This window comes from Perissodus microlepis, chromosome 3, assembly GCF_051167445.1.
Source record: "Perissodus microlepis isolate ML-2025 ecotype Zambia chromosome 3, ASM5116744v1, whole genome shotgun sequence".
NCBI classification, from domain to species: Eukaryota; Metazoa; Chordata; class Actinopteri; order Cichliformes; family Cichlidae; genus Perissodus; species Perissodus microlepis.
The window spans coordinates 40,475,711-40,498,681 of NC_140463.1; the positions used below are offsets into that span (position 1 = coordinate 40,475,711).

General features: G+C 42.6%; 1 protein-coding gene across 1 annotated transcript; it reads right to left on the reverse strand.

The window, feature by feature from the left end:
• Window positions 1-72: 72 nt before the first annotated feature.
• On the reverse strand, window positions 73-20,674 carry LOC146391486 (heat shock 70 kDa protein 12B-like). The gene is made up of 14 exons (XM_084924452.1): window positions 20,200-20,674; window positions 18,302-18,365; window positions 17,645-17,727; window positions 17,090-17,214; window positions 16,819-17,005; window positions 16,502-16,606; window positions 16,181-16,297; window positions 13,734-13,911; window positions 6,109-6,195; window positions 5,040-5,144; window positions 4,708-4,966; window positions 4,509-4,612; window positions 2,772-2,962; window positions 73-2,686 (listed from the first exon to the last, which is right to left on the reverse strand). Exons 2-14 carry the CDS (start codon window positions 18,345-18,347, stop codon window positions 2,213-2,215), a joined length of 2,061 nt encoding a protein of 686 aa, XP_084780578.1. The 5' UTR covers window positions 18,348-18,365; window positions 20,200-20,674; the 3' UTR covers window positions 73-2,212.
• Between the last annotated feature and the right edge of the window lie 2,297 nt (window positions 20,675-22,971).

Below are 22,971 nucleotides of genomic sequence, written 5' to 3' on the forward strand. Positions count from 1 at the left end.
AGTGAAGTTCTGTGTTGTATTCAACAGCGATGTGGATACAAATGCATCCCAGTTTAGACAACATATAAAAGATGAGGTCGGAATTATATTTATTCGTGTTAGGGTTATTACACAAATACACAAGAAGACAGTTACTGGTTTACCATGATGAGGTCTGCATGACCTTAGCTCCACACATACCTGATTTTCTTTGTACAGGTACTCAGTACAAGGCTCCACTGATCAAATCTTGAGAATTATTAGATCAATAAAGTGTAACAATTACACACTGTTTATAAAAGATGGATATAGCAACTATGATGTCAAGTACTTTGCAAAGTCATATTTTGTAACAACTCTGTAGTTGCCAGTTAGGCTTTCCACAGCTTTATCATCTTTTTCCTCCACAGTGGGGACCATCATTTACAACATACACATGTGCTGATTAAGACCTGAAACCTTTGACTTAGGTCTGAAGCTTATTAGGCATAAGTTGTAACTGAGTGCATAGATCAGGTTAGCATTTTCTCATATATGTTGTACAAAACGACACACTCACTGCTTCATTAGTAACCAATGCTAGTACCGGGTTGGACCCCCTTTGACCTTCGTTCTTCGTGGCAGAGATTCAACAAGATGCTGGAAACATTCCTCTGACATTTTGGTTTATGCTGACGTGACAGCATCACACAGTTACAACAGATTTGTTGTTGCAAATCTCCCATTCCACCACATCCCAAAGGCGCTCGACTGCACTGAGAAATGTGGTGATTTGTGTTTGTGACATCGTGCCTTATCTGCTTGGACGCCAAATTCTGACGCTATCATTGAAACCTTGCAGCACAATTAAGAATGATCAAAGCATGCAACATTTTTCCAGTCTTGTCAGGTTTTGGTGAGCCCGTGTGAATTGCTGCTTGCTGGATTTTATCTACTTTTCAGATCTTTATCTATAAACCCTAGAGATGGTTGTGTGTGACAATCCCAGTAGATAAGCAGTTTCTGAAATAGACCAGCACCTCTGGCACCAACAATCATTCTCCATTCAAGGTCACTTAAGTTGCCATTCGCTCCCATTCTGTTGCTCGGTTTGAACTTCAGCAGGTCATCATGACCATGTCTGCGTGCCTAAGTGTACCTAATGAAATGGCAAGAACGCAGGGTTAAGGAACTTCACAATAGGTTTCAGTTTAAAGACATAAAGCTGCATCCATCTGCAGGTAGTGAGTGAGTTCTTATGTGCATGTGGTGCTTCATCTAGTGTTTCCAGTAGTAACGATGCATCTGTAGAGGGCTATTTCCTGCTGTGTGCTGGATGAGAAAGTCCATATGTTAAAACAGGACATGTTAGCGACTAGCTGGTGGACATAGTGGGGCGTTTATCAGCTGATGAGCCAAATGTTTCCTGATGAATTATCTGAAGCCAAAAACATAAAAATAAAAAGCCAAAGCACTGGATTTAAATTAGTTTCCTCTCAAAATAAAAGCTTTTAGAGGTCATGATATCGTGTTTTAGGTTTATGAGCTTCGTCTTCAAATAGCACAACTTCATTATTTTTTTTTTTGTTCAAAGTGGTTTGAAACATTTTAAATGACGCACTTAAATGTTATAAAGCCACAGTTCTTTTCTTATAGTATGTGTTTCGATGGATTCCAAGGCAGTGTTGTAGGTCAGTCTCTGCACCGCTAGGTGGAGTGCTTTCACATTAGAGAAACAAGGCTGCGGTCCAGTCGGTGACGTTATTATCTGCAGCGTTGCGTTGGTTTAAATAAGGCATTGTTTATTACACGAGGCCCAAAGGTAAAAGTCTGTATATTTAACGATCAACATGAGCGAGTTTCACTCATTAGGTAGCATATTGTGTTTCGTTAGAGTCACTGAGATAGTAAAGTCCGTTTGTGTCTCGCTCAGCTTTCATTCGTTTTCACAAAGTTCCCACAAAGTGTTTCTCTGACTGTTGGCGGGAAATGCTGCTGACGACATTATAAGGCGAGACATGACGGACTTTGTCCCTCTTAGACTTCAAAGAGATTGAAGGACTTTGGTGTTTGTGAAGCATGGATTCTCTCTTGATCTTCTTGCATCCTAAGTTGCAAGTTGCTCCTAAGAATGCAGTGTTTTTCCAACAAAACATGTCGCCCACTCCCAAAGTACCGCTTTTTCTAAAAATTATCATCCCTCCAATCAGCTAATGTGTGTTTTTGCATCCACGGCTCCACTTCCTGCTCCTCCTCAGTTAGACAGGAAGTCTATGGAAGCCCGGACGGAGCGGTTAGACATGACATCAACGGCCGTGACTTTAATCTCCGTGTCGCCAAACTGCATGGTCGCTCTGATTTCCCTTCTCTCTGGGGTTCCTGCTCCTGCTCCTCCCACCGCACCCGGTGGCGGTAACGGTTCGGGCAGGTCTAAGGTTATTGTCCCACACTTCCTGACTCCAGGGTCAGAGATGTATGTGACGTCATCGGTGGCGGTGCAGTAGATGTTGATGATGATCTTCCGTTGGCCCAGACGAGCGGGCGTGTAGCTTCGCCTCACAACCTCGCCCAGGGCCACCGACTGATCGACGGAGACGAAGCGATCGAGGATGTCCGTGCACCACTCACGACCGTCTTTGATGAGGAGTTTATCCCGTGGGTGGCGTCCCTCCACAAACCTGTTCAGGACACCAACACCATAGGTCAAAGGGCAACGACGCACTCGGACCTGTGACAGAGAGCGAGAGAGAACGATCGTAAGATAATGTGTCACATTACTACTCCGATACTTTCCGGTATTCCCGAACTCTCACCACGGTGGGATCCAACCCGAAGAGCACAGCGCCCTTCAGTATCGTAAGACCAACGTCGTGAGGAATGATGATGCGGCACGTCCTCCCCAGTGCCTTCTGGACGGCTTTTTGCAGCATAGGGGATTCTGCAAAACCACCAACTAGGAAGAGGAAACGCACACCACGCACTTCTGGTTTTGTCATCAGCTCCTCTGTGAAGGAAGAAGATATAAAGCTTCTTAAGTAATTTGTCTTTCCATTGAGAGAATTTCTGCCTTTTCCAGCAGCTATCCCTGGTGTTTCTTCATGTCAAACCCTTTGCTGACTCCCAGTTTTCTTTTAATGACCACCAAATATTCATACTGGGAAACCATTCCATGGTTTTGAATGTACCACTGGCATGTGCTTGATTTGAAACAGACTGCATTTTTCTGGTTTTGTTCTCTTTTGAAAAGGTTGGAAAACATTAAAATGAAATCACAACCATCTTGAAAAGGGTCTCAAGGAAAGCCATTATGTTTTGATTGATTTGAGCTGTAGCAGCTTTTGTCCTTTTACATCTGAATAAGGACACTTCATGCTTTTGGCAGTCGATAATCTAGTAAGGTCAGGAGTTCGAGCAGTGTGCAAGAATCTAAGCAAACTCATGTCCCATCTTTAGTCTATGTAATCTGTTTTTTTTTTTTGTTATGTTTTTGTTTTGTGTTTTGGAAAAAAAAAATCTGAATTAAAAAGTCACCAAATATTGGTCTTAAAAAATACTATAACCTAACCAGGCTTTACAAATGATGGAAAATACATGGTCACAACTTGGTATAAAAATAGTGCAGCTAATTTGCTTCTGCATGACAACAGCATTTCATTACAGGGCCCCTAATAGAGCTGCTAGGATTCTGTTTAAATTAGTTTTTTTAAAAAAGGTGGTGATTTAGTTTTGATGAGTTAAATTCTATTATTTCGTTAGTCAGTTACCTAGCACTAATTAGCTGAAAGCTATTGCGCATGATTAACCCATTATGTGCACTCACAGACAATAAATTGATGGACGTAGCTTCTGGGTCTGAAAAGCGAAGCCAAAGCATCAGCGCGTGAAACCTACATTCTTTTCAACGGCCACCAGATGGCGATAGCTGTGATTACGAAAAGACTTCCTGTCCTATAGAAGTCTACGCGGAAAAAGCTCTCTGATTTGACACAGATAAACACCTCCCTCATGCGTTTGTCACTTGTTTCGAATAAGATATTAATGTCGTTTGATTTCAACACAAAGATGGCAGAAATTCATCTCGCTCCAGGCTTCAAAATGGGATTAATGGGTGACTTCATGGTAGCTGCGTCTATTTTTTATGTTTTTAATGTGTGCACTTGAATTTTGCCGGTGCTAACAAGCAACTCTACCCTGTTGTTGAAACATGGTCACTTCTGGTTCCAAAAAAAACCCTTAAAAATGTCGATAATTTCAAGGGCCTATTCTGCACAGGTTCATCTTGACGCCCTAGCACGGCGTTCGTTGAGCTTGAATACTAGTTTTATCTCGGAAAGCCTTTGCACTGGCTTTCTCCTGGGGTTGTTTTTCAGGTTTCTCCTAGTAGATTTACTGCAAAGTTAAACAGAAGAGTTATGTGAAAGTACACAAAACATAAGTGGGGAGTGGAAGGAAAAGGAAGTTTTTAAGTGCCCGGGTCTTTTATGTCAATCAGTACATTTTTGTGTATAGCATGTGCGCAGCAGCCCCCCTTGGACATTTGTCTTTCTTACCAATGTGCTTCACAATCTTGCTGATGGTGGGCTGGAAGAGCTCATTCATGGCTTCCTGTGTCAGCCGCAGCATCCCCTGGGAGGACCACTTCACTATATTCATACTGCCCACACAGAAGGAAATAAAAAAATCACTCTGTCATCTAAAGTTGCACGTACGCTCGTTGTTCACTCATCGCACCTCTCAGCCCACACTCACTTGCTCCTTCTCAGGGCAGCCTCCACACTCTGCCCTCTGTGCCTCTTGTAGTAGTCGATGAAAGAGAAAGGCAGGGAGATGTTGAGGGCGTTGGTCCTGCCCGGAGACGCTGTGCGTTTCCTGGCCTCAAATGCGATCATGAGGTCCACCCAGGCCGCTGGCCGCTTGGCTTTAAAGCTCTGGATGAAGTCCTCGCCAAAGATCTGGCACAGCATGGCTTCGAAGGCCAGGTCGACGCCGACGGCGCCGTAGGGACCGCCTGACGGAAACACTGCAGCTATGGAAACTGTAGGAAATGTGTTTGCTTTTTTTGTCCTTTGTATAAGGTGTACCTGAGGCCTTGTAGAGCTCTTTAAGAGTTCCCTGTGGCTGCTCAATCTGATGGACTGTCAGGTCAACTGTTCCTCCTCCGCAGTCTGCAACCACATATCTATCACCTGAACAGAGAGGGCACGGATGAACACATGCTGTTGTTTTGTTTGCATCCTAAGAACATTTTTGCTTTTTCATACCTCATATTTCAGATATTTGAGAAAAAAAACGCATATCAAGCACATCAAGCTTGTAGGAGGAAATCGTGGAAGATAACGCGTCTTCATTTTTGTGGACGATGCAAAAATGCGTGTGTGTATATTTGGTTTGTCTGCAGCTTCCCCAGAAACTCTTGAACACGCAGTGTTTTGAATGTAAACAACCTTGAGGCATCTGTGGTTGCTGCTCTTCCCCTGCTAGAGTGTATGTTTGTGATATGTCCGGCGATAAGGGTTAGTTTTCGTGTAGCTACCCTGATGACTGCACCCTAAACACGAGAGCTCATGAGACGTGTAGAAGCGAGTGAGGAAGAGAAAAGAAGGCGTGTGGTGGAAATGAACAGAAATAAAAATATAAGACGAGAGGAGGAATCAAAGGATGTTTGCAAGGCAGGAAGATAAGAGAGTCTCTTCTTCTTCACTGTATCTACCGTGCAGAGAGTCCCATGGGCTGGGTCCTTCCTGTGTGTGTGTATGTGTGTGTGTGTTGACAGGGATAAGAGCACTAAGGGTCAGCAGGCGCACGTGGCTCCACAAAAGGCTGTCATGCCTCAACAGCAGAGTGAACAACTTTCATTTTATAACCCAGGAAAATGCAAAGTAATTGTTAATTTTTCCATCATACATATTTACAGTAAAACAAACAAAAAAAAGATCTTATTATTAAAACACATCAGGAAGCCATAATTAGATTATTTAAATCAGTTCAAATAGAACCTGCAAACATCAGGTTTGGGGTTTGTCCTCTATTAAAGTGGGCGGGTTTGTTCCTCAGAGTCTGCAGGCTGGGGTTAAAGGTCAAAGTTATCAATATCTCCCACATGTGGGGTCTGCCTGTCTCTTAGGCTCACATACGCACAGATGGCCTTACCAGTCTGCAGCTCTGACCACAGCTCTCCAGTTCCACTCTCCACCAGGAAGGTCCTGCTGTGTCTGGATCGCCTCAGCTGCTCCCTTGCTGTAACAGAACACACGCACAGAATTATTTATTTATTTATCTATTATTTCTTTGCTATTCAGAGGCACGAGCCAGAACCTCTTCTGTCTTTCTGTGAGTCTAAAATAAAAAGTTGAGCATTGAGGTGAAAGTGATGCTTCTCCAGATGGTTGCATCACATTGGCATTACTAATTTTGGGAGAAAAACATGGAATCAAAAGGGAATTCTCGAAAACAGTTCATCATCTTCTCTGTCAAACACTAAAACTGTTATCAGCTGTTTCCACAGCAGGTAGCTCTGCATGTTTGATTTGGCAGTTTTTTCACAGGATGCCCTGCAGATGCAACCCCAAGGGGAGTTTGTGTTACCAGCTGGAATCAAGCCAGAGACCTTTCACCTGCCAAGTGTTATCCATTACACCTTTGGAGGCGCTTGATCAGGTTAAAATCAGTAACATGAACATATTTATAGGCTGGTACAAAAACCAGTTTTGGTCTTTATGGTTAATTTAGCACTTTAGGCCACTCTAAATGATGAGCAGCTGCCCCCGATCTTTGCTAATTTAAGGCTTTTTGGACCATTTTAATATCAATGAAGTATCTAACAAAATTAATGGCCTGGTGTGTGGCATTGATCACCCATGACTTTTGCACTTGAGCTTGGTTAATGAAACCCCAGCTTTTTCTTAGTGTGTTACTGAGCACTAATTAGCAAGTATCTGCATCTGTACATTTTCACATTTCATGGATACAGCGTACTAACCAGGCTTGTTAGCCTAAACTGATAATTAAGCCCTCCATCCATCTGCTAACCTAAATATGTGACCCAGCAGTAGAAGAGCAGACCATGAACACAGACCTAGAATCCCAGCTGTGCACAGAAACAGCCAAGCAATGGCTTTCCAATATTTACAGTGTTGGTTGTCCTAATGTCACTTCCTGCAAACATCTCTCAAAACCTTGCCCAAAACATGCAGTTCGTTGATCAGTTTATGATGCATAACCTGCAAATAAAACAATTTTGCCCCAAATCCTCATCCTGGGAACCTCTATGAGGGCAAAACCTCTGCTTGGCGCACTCAAAAAGGCCTGGATGTGTGACCTTGCTGCTCAAGCCGAAGAAGTTTGCCGGTGACTTTTGCATTCTCACTCTGTGTTGATAATGCCGTGTGGATTGTGATCGATTAGTGGGTTTTTGACTGATCAGTGGAGGGTTTCAGAAACTGCTGATCTGCTGAGATTTCCCCACACAGACGCGTCGAGGGTTTACAGAGAAGGATATTTTCCTGGCACACATTGGGCCTCCTTTAAATGCCACAGCCTACCTGAATGCTGTTGCTGACTGTATGCATCTCATCTTGTGCCATATAGGAGGCACTCAACAGCCTCCACAGTCACCAGATCTTAATCCAGTAGATGTGGTTAAAAAGAGATTTGGATCATGGATGTGCAGCTGACAAATCTGTGTCAGCTGTGCGATGCTGTCCTGTCAATATGGACCAAAGTCTCTAAGGAATGTTTCCAGCACTGAAATTTTACCTGTTCTGAAGGTAAAAGGGGTTCCAACCTGGTACTAGCAAGATGTACCTAAAAAGTGGCCCACGAGTGTTTAGTACCCTTTTATCAAGACATTTGAAGTCTTGTGAATCGGTTACAGTAAATTGGCTTGGTGTCTGTTAGTAGGTCTGCCTCCTGAATTCTGCATTAGGGTCCTTAGCCCTGCAGTCCAGTAATTTGACCGTCATTTATATGATCTGGAATAAAGAACTTATGATAAATATAACTGTTTGCCTCCAAGTGACCAAATAACTAATTGCAAGATTAATGGACTTAAAAAAAGAAGGAATTTCTCTGGACTCTCTCCAGCTGCGAGCCCATAGAGTCATCACCACCGTTCACCACCTTGCACCGCCTCGCCTGGATTCAAACATTCTTTATCTCTCTGTATAAACACACTTGGTGCACGGTCAGACACTTAAGTTTGCTTCTGACTACTACTCCTCAATGCAAAGAGGTTCGAGCCAAAGCACAATCTTCCTCAACTTCAACCCGGCAGAGATAAATGTTTGTAATTTATGCTACATATGAGAGTTTATGGCATTTGTGCAGGACGAAGCATAAGTCATCCGATCCAAGTTAAACAAGAAAACCATACGGTCATTTTTATGTGACAGGAGCAATTTGTTGGAAATGAAGAATGCTCTCGAATTTCAACATTTTGTTTGTTCTCGATGTGTAAACTGTGAGAGTGGCGGGCTAAGTGGACGGATGGGGGAGGCCAACAAAAACACAGCAGGCACATGCAGCTGGCAAAAATACAACATACCTGACAGGCTGTTTGACAGAGCAGATACACTATATATGCCTGCACACGTCAAGGTGAACACATGAAAGGAGACATAATGGTTCTGAGAACCAAATAGTTACAAATTAATGGAAAACTAGATGAGAAAGTTAAAATGTAAAAAAAAAATATATAGCACTAGTCATTTGGTAAACTGTGAGCAGTGTTGGGTAAGTTACTTTAAATTAGTAACTTAGTTACATTACTAGTTACTTCTATCAAAAGTAACTCAGTTACTTCAAGTTACTCGTTACTTTCAGAGTAACTAGTTACTAGGGAAAGTAACTTTGATTTTACTCAGAATTCTCTTGTTAATGTGTTGCTTCCGTAACTGGATACCCAGCAAGAGTGCCAGTCTTCTAGCTTGCTTACTTGCCACAAGTGCACTGTGCCACCTACCAATAGAAAGGAAAAAATAATGTGCACATTTCCACGAGAGAAATCCCACGCCTGATTCTATCCTAGCCTGCTTTTTACATCCAACACAAAAACTGCAGTCGTGGTGCTTTCGATTGTACTCAGAACTTGGAAATTCTGCCTTCTGAATAGGAAGATGTAGGTAACACCAGACTGCAGATGAGCTGCGTACAGAGCTGGACTGGGACAAAAAAATCGTCCCGGGCATTTTGACTAGAGACCGGCCCACCATTATAGGAAAAATCATAAAGCCTTTGAATGAAAATAAACACTGTTGTGACAGTGATGTACACTGTTCTGATGGTATATATGTATCAATCTATCAATTGTTTGTTGCAAGACTCAGATAATTATTTTTTTAAAAGTGAGACATTTTAAATGAGAATAAGAAAGTATTTCCTTGTGCCCCCCTTTCCCTTTTAATGCCCTACATGGACCCCTGGCAACACTTTGCTAGACCCGCCCCTGCACAGTTACCAGCTGTCAGCTACTTAGAAAAGGATCCTGGTGTTATTTGTCTCTCAGAAACAGTTCATAACTTCCCTTCAACTCATTCATGTCACCTAAAAGGTAAACCTGTTTCTCCATCACAGCTCTGATGATCCAGTAAGGACATCTCCTGGTTTCATCTTCATGTTTCCCTCTCATCACATAACCAAACCGATATCATGACCAGCAGCTTTACAGCTGTGGCTCCAGCCAACATCAGCTGATACTAGAAATTAATATTAAATAAATTCTAACAACAGCTGATCAAGCTTAAACGTGCTGCTGTTGTTTAGCGCGACATCCGCTGGTTTCCTCTTTCTGGCGCAAAGTGGGCGATAAATAAACAAGAGAGAAAAGCCGATCAGCTGATCACTGATCAGTTTCATGATTGAAGTAGAAACAGGAGAGGGAGGGTGAGAGGATGAGAGAAGAAGAGGCAGCTGTGCAGCGTAAACACAGAATAACTCCAGCTTTGTGTCTTTTTCATTGTAGCTGAAGTTCGGGACAAACTGTTCCTTTTCACCTCAATACGAAATGTGTAATATTTTCTCTGAATACTAGACGATTCCGTTTTTTACGGGACGGTTGGCAACTCTAATAATTAACCTTATGAACAAAATAAAGTTCAACATCAGTAACATAGCACCCACCCAGCTGTATAGAAACTCCGTCATGCTAGCTAGCACGCAGTACGAAAAAGTCAGCATAACGAAAATAAACTCCAACTAAACTTGGTTCATATCTGACCCAGATGGACTGCAGGTCATAACTTCTTACCTGAAGTTCAGTTCACCTGACACTCTCGGACCAGCGGCCGCTTCGGGTCGCTCCTCTTGCCTCCCTTTTCCTTCATCCACCTGCTGGCCTCAACCACTTGCTAATGTTATTGAATCTGTGGAAACTCCGCGATAGCCACCACACGAAGTAACGAATAACGAGCCTATCTAAATCCCAGTAACGAGTAACGCGTTCCCGGTTTTGGCATAATAACTAGTTACCGTGCTCGTTACCACAATAATAACGTAGTTACTGTAACGCGTTACTTAATAACGCGTTAGTCCCAACACTGACTGTGAGCCCGATGAAAGGCAAGCGTAAACATGTGTGAGCACGGCTTTTGATGGAGGTTAGTGCTGGTGAAAGTGGTTTTTACATGGTTTTCTCAAACCGCATGAACACCACACACCACAATAATTAGAGTAATCGACGGGGGTTTGTGGGGGAATAAGAACAAAGGTTGGAGACTTATTGGGCAACACTGTGTCGAAAGCAAATATACACTTACTGTTGTTTAAGGACCTTGGATGACACAGAAGGTGATGTATGTACCTCTGTGTGTGTGTGTTTGTGTGTGGTCGCACATAGCAAATAAGCTGAACGAAGAAAAGCACAATCACACAGGCCTTGATTTCGCCGGTGCCTGCGTGTATGTTTTACAGGGGTGATGGATGGAACGCAAGTCTGGAAACCATTTACATGAAACAGCAGAAAAAGAAAATGTGTGCGCGTTAACGACTCCCCGGTGCTATCTTTGGAGATGAAATGAGGTGGAAGACGCGCTAAAGATAGTAAAAAAACACGACCGGGAGACCAAGTGTGTGTGTGTAAATACGTCTGTTTGCTCGAGTCCTCGGAAAGCGAGCGAAAAAGTGAAAGAGGTAGAGAAAGTCTGGGAGAATAAAGGGAAAAATGAAAGTGAGTGAAGGAGAGGGAGACTGATAGGCCAGGAGGGGGTGAGATCATAGTCTCGCTGCACCTTGTTCCAATTACAATATCCTGTGTTTAGTTTGTGTGAATGTGTGTGTGTGTGTGTGTGTGTCGCTGACTGCATATGTATAAATGGGCCTTTGCAGGGGATTTTGGTCAGCATATGCGCCCACTGAATTATGCATCACTCTTCTTTCTCCCCAGCTTGAAGTGACTTTTCTTCATTGCTACGTCTTCGAGGTATTTCCTTCATGTGGGCATGAAGGACACGCTCTTCTGTTTTGGAAGTTTTTTGTTGCATTTTGGCTTTTTGTTAAAGTTCTCACTTGTGTACTGGTTCTGGAGGTACTTTCCCGACTGTAAATCCCCATATTTGAATTTTCTTTTAAAGCTGCGCTCTGATCCAGATTTCTATAGCAACAGCGGCTCACATTACTATGTGTAATGTGAGCGAAGTAATTTGTAGGCATACACTCACCGAGAAATATTGCCTGAATTTATTTTCATTTCATTTGGCAAACTTTTGGGTCATAGCTTTGGTTTTTCATGAATAAAACATGACTAAGTATTGATCTACTTATTGGCAACTACACCACAAACCCCCAAAATTGGTAGAACCAAAAAAAGGAACCAGATTTCCTTAATTTGTTTAAGGTGGTGACGTTTTTTCATTTTGATCTTTTAATTAAATTCCAAATGTAGTACATCACTTAGACAAATCAAAGTAATTATTACTGACTTAACATATTCAGTTAATAGGACTTACTTTGGGTAACTGTCTTGTAATCACACAAAGTAGTATAACTATACATTCCTAAATTACATGCCACAATTGCTAAGAGTTAAATGAGATCATTAATTATATGGTATGTTCGATGGAGAGTGACCTTTTTCTTCTAATGAACCCATGCTTACTAAGCCACAGACCTCAGTGATGCCTTTGACATGGATGGCCATCCATCCGTGACTCAGATGCAGCCCTAAAATGGTTCAAATTATCTCTTATACCAAGAAACCTTGCGGTCTTTGTTCAAGGCTTTGTGTCTTTGAGTCCCACCAAGCTTGGTTCTTGGGCCCCTGTTATTCATTTGTCTCACATCTCTGGGACAGATTATTGAAAGTTTTAAAACAAGCTTAATTGTTACTTATTTGCTGATGATAGCCAGCTTTATTTCTCAAACCACATGAGGTCTGTAAGGTTATCAATGCTAACGACAAAAATGCTATCAGGGATTAGTAAAAATGGTAAAACTCTGCAGCTTGATGCTGATTTTGGTTCTGGTCGTTGTCCTCCTCATCAAGAATAATCTGGACTGTTGGCCTTTGCTGTTAATGTCAGTATGTGTAATTTAGAGGTTGTCCTTGATCAACCCCTGTCCATGTTAAACAAATGTTTCCACCAGGGAAATATTTCACCGCTCCCTGTATTGACATGTAATTTTCTGGTTTTTAATTTAGTAAATGTTTAACAGTATCACCCCACTATAATGTCCCTTCACTGGCCTCTTTTAACATCTATGATCCAGTTAAAAATCTTCTCCCTTGCTTACAGATCATTGTAAGGTTTTCAAATGTTCTTTTGTATTTTGTGCCATTTACCTGCTTTTTCTATTAGCTTAGATTATATTCTACAAAGCACTTGGTGAATCCTGTCCGTTATAAACACTAATCTTAAGTATTTCTTCCTTGTGTATTTTAAAATTGTTATTTTTAACATGGACACACTGCACACTCCTATCTGTGCTGTTACTGACATTCAATAAACCAGTTACACACTTCACTAATATTGTTACAGCATCACTGTTCTAACATTTTTCCTTCCCTCAGCCCCAACCAGCCATTGCAGATGGCTTCTTCTTCTTTAACCTGGTTCTGCCCTCAGTTTCTTCCTGTTAAAAGGGAGTTTTTCCTTCCCACTTTCGCCAAGAGCCTGCTCATAGGGAGTCATCTGATTTATTCTCTGTATTATTGTAGGGCCTTAACATTATCTTACAATATAAAGCTCCTGTTTTTTGTCATTTGGCACTAACTGTAGCAGCCTTTAAGTACTATTTGAGTTCTATTTTCAATTAAAAAGTGTAAAATGTAGTAGAAATTCCAGCTTGTTCCTTTTTAAGAGTTTCATGTGATTTCTCATGAAATGTTAAGTGCTGTGCTTGTACTTTGTCAATGCAGAAAGTGATCTACTGCTTAACTAAACACTAAACACTTCTAAGGAAAAGCTTTTCTGGCACTGCGTAAAGTTAATTAAAGAGCTGATGTGTTAAATAGTTCCTTGCTTCCTCTTCATGGGAATTGTGTGGTCTGTTTCAGATCAGACCCTATGGTCTATCCAAACACTTCATTGCACACACAACTGCAAAGTCATCTGAGCCATGTGTAGTATCTGCATTCAGATCGCTGTGCTTAGTGCGCTCTCTTTCTTTGTCTTTAACAGAGGCGCATTTAGCCTTTGAAAAAAAGACCCCACAACCCCCAAGTGAAATCAAAAAGCAGCATTTCCAGGAACACAGTGCGGTTTCACGCTCATGCTAATGGCAAAGTCAACAACAAGACCCCTGCTCAACAGAAATTACATGCACACATGCTCTCTGTTCTCTACCTTGTCTGAAGCTGGAATCAAAGGGCCGCGAGACATCCAATTCCAGGCCGTTTGTGATTGGCTGCATGCTCAGGTCAATCACCTGGTGGAGGCGGAGCTTCCGACAATAAATGGATGCAGCCTCGGGTTCAAGAGCAATGAGGAGCTGCTCAGGACAGTCAGGAGACACCAGACCAGCCTATAAAGGACACAGCAGAAGCTTTACCCATATTGTTGACTGACAGGCAACACTTTTTAGTACCTGGATGAAAATCCTTTGCAGTCAAGTTCTGCCTGTAGTTTAGAAAATATGCACATCATCAAAATCCTTTTCCCCCCCTCGATTGAGATGCTCTGCCAGGCGCTTACTGCAGCCACCTTCAGCTGTTGCTTGTTTGTGAATCTTTGCGTCCTCAGTTTTGTTTTTAGTAAGTGATTTAATAACTGTAGGTTAAGGATCAGGTGATCGACTTGGCCTTTCTCTGGTATTATCCATTTGCACTGTGAAGTGTTGTATGAGTAGTTTTACAGCATTTGGCTGAATTCATCCTGCTACTTCTTTTAGCAGTCACAACATCATTGAAGACTGATTCCACTGGCAGCATTAGATGCCCGTCCTGTAACATTGTCTCCGCTATACGATGTGGTATGTTTCACATCAAGAGCTGTTCTTTTACGTCTCCATACGTTTTTCTTCCCATCTTTCTTTGTTTCATTGTCCAAAGGATCCCCCTCTTTTACAATATTTCTGGCAAATTTTAATTTGGCCTTTAAGTTCTTTAGTGTAACCAGTGGTTTGCACCTTGTATTTACATCCATGAACATATCTCTTGATCCTAGTTTTGCACAGACTTCTGGCCTGCTTGTGGTTCCTAGAGTAGAATGGGAGGCATAGTCTTCAGCTTTCAGCTTCCCAGCTTGGATTCGGGAGACAGTTTTAAGATTAGGCTTAAAACTTTCCTTTTTGATAAAGCGTATAGTTAGGGCTGGATCAGGTGACCCTGAATCTTCCCTTAATTTTGCTGCAATAGGTCTGGCAAGTTGCTGGGAGCTTCCTGTGATACACTGAATGTTTTTTCTTCACTCACCTTTTTTCACTCTCTATGTGCTTACACACCACTGTGCATTTTAATCCTTAGCTATTATTAATCTCTGGCTGTCTTCCATAGAGTGTCTTTTATCCTGTCATCCTCCCCTCACCCCCAACCAGCCGCAGCAGATGGCTGCCCGTTGCCGAGCCTGGTTCAGGAGGAGGTATTGTCTGCTAAAAGCAAGTTCATTCACTTCCCTAATATTTTGATCAAGAAAACTAGAATATGAAATCATGAATGTATTATGAATTTTACAAATATAGCTAATGTAGGGAGAAAAAGAAAAATATTATAAAGTGAATGCATGGATGCATGTTGTAATAATAGAGATAATTAAAGGAGCCATTCATATATTTATAACTCAAATGTCAATGTTATTTAACATAAGCAGCACACACACACACACACACACACACACACACACACACTGAATTACAGTGGATACAAATAAATAGAAACAAACACACATGGTGAATGACAGCAATGGGAGCAAATTCACTGACAGTTGGGATAAAACACTGAATAGAGTAGGAGAGGTGTATAAGCATAACTCATGATATATTGGGGGTAAAGTTGAGTGTGAATGTGTGTGTGTGCGTGCAGGGCGGGGGTCTAGTTTAAACTTCCTGTGTTTGTACGCCGGTCTCCCTCATTGTTTAGCCATGATGACATCATCACCAGCAGGAAGTGCACACGCCCCAAGAATCAAGCCAGGAGCCAGCTCAGGGTAATTGTGTGTGTGTGTGTGTGTGTGTATCAGTGTTAATATCAAAAAGTGTATGGATTCGACTATTCATGTCTGTGCTAAAGTGACTAAATGGTCGATGGCAGATAAAAGTAAATAAATAATCACAGTGTTTGTTGCGTCAGTAAAGAAAGGGTGGCATTAAGAGTAAAAGGTTGTTGAGTCTTTCCCAGGCTGGTCCTTTCCCATTGATTTATACTGGGATAGGACCTCTTGCATTCTTGGGCTTGTACGTACACTTCCTACATCTTCTATGTACAGTTCATAGAGGACGGTGTGTGCATGGGTGGGAAGATGTGCAAAGAGGAAAAGAGCAGTGTTATAATTTGTGTGTGTGTGTGTGTGTGTGTGTGTGTGTGTGTGTGAGAAAGAGATTGTAAATAATCCTCTGTGAGAACATCAGTCCTTATCTCATGCTTTATTTCCACTGGCCCGTTGTTCTTCCTATTCTTGCGATTCACACACACACACACACACACACACACACACACACACACACACACACACACACACACACACACACACACACACACTCCACAGTGATTCCCTGTGTATCCACATGTGCACAACACCGTGATACACCGTAAATAAGAATTTTTAAAAATCAACAAAACAACAATGTGTTTTCATACCAGGTATGCTGCTTCTCTCATGAACTGTTTGGCAGGTTGTCTCCACACAGCAGGAACAGTAATCACCCATCGGATCTCATCTCCCTCCAGCACTGATGAAGACTGGTCTTTCACCTCCTAAAACAGGAGCCCCCCCCCCACAAAAAAAATCATTTTCTTCTTCTACTCTGAAGTGAACCACACAGAATGAAGTGATCTCCCAAGGGGTTTCATTTAAAAGTGCTAAACAAAGGTACACCAAATACACATTCACGTCCTATCCTAGAATATGAGAAAGTATTCACTGTACTGGAATGGTGAATGAAGTGATCTGAGGTGTACCTTCAGCGCATGTTCCCTGAAGAAGCGAAGGGCATGAGCAAACACGTCTATGGCCCTGACCTTTTGACCGTTCACCGCCTCCAGTTCCGTCTCCATAGTGAGGTCCTGCAGCAAACACAATCACAACTGCTGAAAAAAACAAAACGCCGCACCAGGAAGTCTGCAGCACCAGTTAAAGCTTGTTACTTTCAACCACAGTTTTACTTCTCAGCTGTGGGCAGTGATATAAAAATCTCCCACTCTTGCACATGTCAGTGCACCATAATGTCCTTTAACACCGGGTACGAGATGTCACTATTTTCACGTCTGTTTCTTACACTTGTGCTGTGGATCTTCATTTTGAATTTGTCAAAGTAAAGCCAGTGCCGGGCCTCTTCTGGATCCAAGTCATGGTAGAAGTCTCGAGCGGCAAACCCAAAACTGTGGAACCGCAAATCTGGAGTGAGCAGCAGACATGTTGGGCTCTTCTGGTTGGCCACTCCAGGGTCGCCACCCTCCCACCGCCTGCATTTAGTGAAGAACCACTGTCAAAACTTCAAAATAAAAATACAGAGTATATAATTGATGAGAATACACACAGGCTCTTACTTCATCATGTGTATGGCTTCTGAGTCCTGTGTGAAGCTGAAAGCGTAGCCGCTGGAGGTCGTCCCAAAGTCTATAGCTATGACAACGGAGAATGGACAAGCCATCCGGGGCCTGACCTCCACCCTCTTAGAGAGCGATGAGAGACAGACAGGTAAGAATGGATACGGTTTCTATCAGTAAACCTGGTGGGGTTTTTAAACTGACATTCCTAACATTAGTGGAGTCAGAACAGAATTAATAAGCAGGCTTAGAAATCAGAAGCTATTTTTGATGAACCTCTACTTGCATACATTGGCGCCAAGTTGGTGTGTTTCTTTGCCACTAATTTCAGTCTCTCCGTAAGTTTTATACTGTAAGGTAAATGTTATGGTAAACCACTAAGAGCAGTTAGAAGTGGATGTGGCATTGCAGGCCTCGTTTAAGGACTTTATATAAAGTTAAATGAGTAGTAAGAGAGGAATGGGTGTGTAGGAGTGCCTGTGGTGAGTGGCCGTGTGTGTGTGTGTGTGTGTGTGTGTGTGTGTGTGTGTGTGTGTGTGTGTGTGCAGTAGCTACCGGTGAGGGTGAGGGTGTGAGGGGAGTGATGCTGCAGTCATTTCTGGCTGTGGCAGGCGAAGATGGGGTGGATACGTTTTCACCTGGAAGACAAGGGAGGAGATGAAATGTGTGAATATGCAGTGGTGCTAACAGGGGATGTGGCTAATGAGGGAAGTGAAGGCGAATCCCCTCTTAAATATGAACGTTTCTTTAAGTCTTAATATTGGAAAAGCACCACATGCACTCCCTGAGAACAAACATAAAGGTCATCCTGTCTGTTTAAGGAGATATGCAGTTATGGGAAAACTATTATCATAAGAAAGGAGGTGGTTCTGAACTGTCATCAGCTACTGATACTAACATGCTGAAAGTGTATTTGCTGAGTAACTGCAGAAAACACCTCATTTTTCACCGCGGAGGTTAGAAGATTAGGTCAAATGTAAACACACTTGGCCTCTCTAGATCAAATAGTGATAATCGTAATGAAATGGAACCGTGGGAATGCCACTGGAATGTGAAGTGTGTAGTATAGCCAAGTGGGAGAGGGACATGGAAAGGTCAGCATGTCCACGGTCCAACAGATAAAGAAGGAGAAGTCATTTGGACAGGACTGCAATAGCAAACTAGTGTTGATGTGTGTGTGCGTGCGTGTCAGTGTTTGAGTGTGTATCTCACTTGGTATCTGCAGGCTGTTGGAGTCTGGCTGCAATACGTCAGCCATCTTTACAGGAGCCAGGGTCTGCAGAGAAACAAACCGATGATAACATGATGAATGGAAACGATGTCTGTGGAAAACACTGCTGTAATACATATTATCACCTATTTGACTCTTAACACAAAGAAAAAGAACTTTACCCAAGTTTCATGATATATTTATATGATACATTAGCTTTTTTAAAGCAAAGTCTTATCTGGCAGGCGCACTGGCAACACTGTTGCCTCAGAAAAAGAATAAGGACCTGGATTTGAGTACACTGGGCAGCAGAGATCTTTGTGTGGGGGGTTTGCATACTTCCCCTGTGCCAGCGTGGGTTCTTGCCTCCCACCGTTCAAACATATAAATGTTTGGTTATTTTGTGATTCCAAATTAGTTGCAGAGTGAGGTTGCTGAGTGCTGAGCTGCGTAGTGCGTAAAAGTCCGTTCCAAACCTCCTCTTGCACAAAAACTGTGCAGCAGACATGGGTTTAGACAGCATAGCAGCTCCTGTACTTTTGTCCATGTAGTTTATCATCTGCTGCAGATACAATGATTGAAACTTGAGCTTTTTATTCACGTTTCAACATAACAGCACACGGATATCATGGCTCCATCAATTCACTAGCAGGTGCACTTTTATGGCCTTCAGGGATACTTTCAGAAGTCATTGTCAGGATTATTATTAGTAATAACACTCCTGATCTTTGTGCCATCACAAAAAACAACGTACCAGAGTCAAAGCATCACATTACGAGGTCTGTTCACCAAACAACATGACGCAGACACTTCTTTGGAAGGCGCTACGTGCTGCATAAACATGTTGGAAAAATAGAAATAGGAAGCAAATGGGGAGTTGTTTTGGACGAAGAAAAGTCACATTAATCAGCGAAGGAGGGGAGGTGAACAAAGCACACGCAAACCATCATTCACAGCTAACATCAGCATCAAACTTAAAGCTGTTAGAGCTGCACAGCAAAGATTATAATATGATATAAGTAAATGAAAGTCGATTAAAATAGTAAGATATGTTGTTGCTGGAGTATATCTGCTCCATGCTCTGTACATATGCTGCATCTGCTGAACTGACTTATTTCTCCTAAAAAAAGCAAGTACTGTATATGTGTGTGTGTGTGTGCGTGTGTGTTTTTTTCCTATGGCAAGTGTGTGTGTGTGTGTGTATGAGTATTGATTACAGCTCTGGGATTATACTGTGATCTGAGCCAGGAGTAAACTAAACAGATGAGTGCAATGAAACAAAGATGTGTTTGTTTAAATCTCTTTCTTGTGAGTGTGTGTGCGTAAGAGAGAGAGAATAAAGCGACCATAAGTTAGCTCAACATCCTTTCTTTGCATACATGCATGCAACATCTGCGCGCATTTATCCGAGCCTGTGCCTGTGACACTGGAATATAACGTGTGTGTGCATCGCTCGCTTCCTTTCCCAGCAGCTGTCCTCACTATTTGATGTTAAAAACAGAAAGAGGATGAAACTCCCCAGCTATTCCCTGCCTTTTTGTTTTGCATGTACCTGCCCCCTCAGTAATGTCATTCTTTTTCTCTCTGTCGTCTCATCATCTCCTAAGCCTAATGTGCGGTGGATGCTTCACACCCACCCGAGTCCCAGCCGTGGATCAGCAGAACATGCAACTAAAACTCCTGAGTGACAGATTTTGCAAAACGCTCCACTTTTATACACCATTAACAATAAGCTCTATCAGTCTCTGGACTGCACAAACAGGATTTTGCCATCTTAGACAAAAGTTTTTTAGCTCGGAATAGAAGGATTATTGCATTCCTCTTCAGAGAGTAATCAACCTCATTATGCCAACAAGAGCTGGACTCCACAAAAAAAGCCTGATCTTTTAAGTTAACTCACCCTTTAAGTGCTGCTTTCTCCTCTGTGCCCCTTGTTGTTTCAGCCGCTCCTGGCTGCAGCACAAAAATATTCCCAAACTCTGGAACTTGGCAAACTTGGACTCTATCTCCAGGGGTTTGCGATGGAGAGAAAAAGGGAAGAGGAGGAAACGAGAGGATGCTTTTCTAGGAATCCCGTGTTAAGAATGCAAGACTTCTTCCCAGCTGACTTGCAGGCAGATTCTCTGAAACCGGAATTCCAGAATCGGAAGAAAATGATGGCTTGTGCAAGAAAAATGACAGGGAAACAAAGAAAATCCTCAGTTGCTTTCAAATGGATTTCTGAATTGGGTTTGCAGCTCAGCTTCTCTGCAGCTCAGCTCACCGTCTCCCTGCTCTGCACAGGAATGTCAGAGAAAAGTGGTGACACACACACACACATGCAAACACAGACACGCATACACCAGTTGCAGAAGTAGGAGGGCTATGACAGGGCACGGTGGGGGATTTACCCCAATGGGAAATTGCCGTTTGCGTTGGCGACTGAGGGTGGAGTCGTTTTGAACAGTTAAGTCATCTCGCCCTCTCGCCTCCCTCCCGCTCCTCCACATCTATCCTTCCACAGTTTAATTAGCTCTTCCTGTCTCCCTCTTTGCTCTTCTTTTCATCTTTTTCTCTGTTTTTTCTTTTTACTATTTTCATTCTCAATCTCATATCTTTGCACTTTCACTGATATTGCAGCTGGCCTTCTTAACCTCTTCACACAGGCGTGCAGATCATACAGATATAGGGGGCGGTAGCAATTTTCTCTTTTTCTTATGCTTTGGGTGTCCATCCGTGCATTGAGGTTGAGTTCTGCGCTGCAGGGATCTGATTTCTCCCCACTAGAGCTGTGATGGAAAGCAAACATTAACCCCTTGTGCTTGCATACACACACACCTACGCACAGACGACACATTATGACTAACTGGGCCCTCTCCCAATGCACAGAAAAAGCAAGAAGTGAGAAGGAAAAAATGGCCCCAGGTACATACGCACACAAATCCACATATACGCCCCTTATCCCGTCAGATTTCCAAATCGAATTAGAGTGTAGTCTTACTAGTGTGCAAGTGTGTGTGTGTCTGGAAACCATTACCTGGCACGCCTCCCCTTTGCTGCCCAAAAACCAAGAGGCCCCATACAGATCCTGCCATCACCTCTCTCTTTCTCTTTATTGCCTTTTTTCATGCACATGTTTCCCCCCCACATTTAAAGCACACTCTTTCTTTGTTTAATCCCTTTCATTTGATCTCTTGCCCACGTTCATTTGCTCCAGCTAATTTTCTAATCATGTACATCAGCAGTCGGGCGGTAACATTTCAGATCTGCGCTTTTCATCATTTCGATTGTGTTTAGCAGTCGGCTTCATCTCAATCATCATCAAATCTACAAGAGGGGCCTCGCTCGGGTTCCGCTGCCCCTTTCGTCAGCCTCACCATTCTCCTCCGTGATTCAGACGCAGGAAACTGAGCGCGGGAAGTGATGGAGTCAGGTGACAGGAAGGAACCCCTGCGTGGCATTCCTCTCATGAATTCCACATTATCTCTGGAACCCTGGAAGTCCTCGAGCAAAGGAAACACACCCATAACACAAATTCTAAGACAGCTCCTCTAAATAGCTCACGGTCACAGACACGGCCTGAATGAGAACCTGTTCCCTCCCAAGATAACATCAGACCATATAATGTTGATGCAGAAGAGCCACGTAATAACAGTTCCTTTCCTTCTTGGTCACAGCACCCAGCTAACTCGGGTTACCGATGACAGCAGGAAGAAAACAGTAGTTAAAACTCCAGTAATACCCGATGTATAAATAACAACATTATTTTTTAACTAATGTGTTTCACTTTCGCTTATGACCTTTATCAAGGTCACTGTGTTCTGTAAATGGTAACTTTTATAGCACCTTTCTAATCAGCTGAACACAACAGCTCATTGCATTTAACCATGCAGTCATGGTCAAGACAACCTGCTGAAGTTCAAACCGTGCATCAAAATAGTGCAGAAAGGTGATTTTGAACATGGTATGGCTGTTGGTGCCGGACACATCAGAGCATTTAAAAAAACTGCTGATCTGCTGGGATTTTCCCACATAACCATCTCCATGACCTATATTTCCGGTGAGTGACAGTTCTCTTGGTGAAGGTGCGTTGTTGAAGAAAAAAGCCAGACTGCTTTGAACTGATGGGAAGACAACAGTGACTCAAATGACCATTCAGCACACAGCACCTTGAACGCTGAAGCAGATGGACTACAGCAGTAGAAGACCTGACCGAGTGACTAGACCTGAAAGTTGAACATATAAAGCATCGTCTGGTGTGATGAGCTTTCATGTTGTTTGGCATAAAAAACATGAAAGCATGGATCCGTCTTAACTTTTATCAGTGGTACAGGCTGATGGTGGTGTCATGGTGCAGGGGATTATTTCTTGGTACACTTTGGGGCCCTTAGTACCAAACAAGTATTGTATTAAAGCCATCTTTAGACGTCTGCTTCCATCAGGATAACTTACCGTGCCAGAAAGTCCAGATCATCTCAACTTCGATTTTTTTAACTGTTAGAAGAAAATAATTTTCTAAATCTGGGATAAATTAAATCAGTCTTATATCTCATCTTATTAGCTCTTCTTAATGTTGTTAATTAGCATGCTAAGTTTTATGATAAACTAAGTCACTGCTGATGGCATTACTGGCTTCAGTCTTATCAGTGTCTTTGAACAAACCGATTGTGCAGCATGAACATGCAAGACCTTT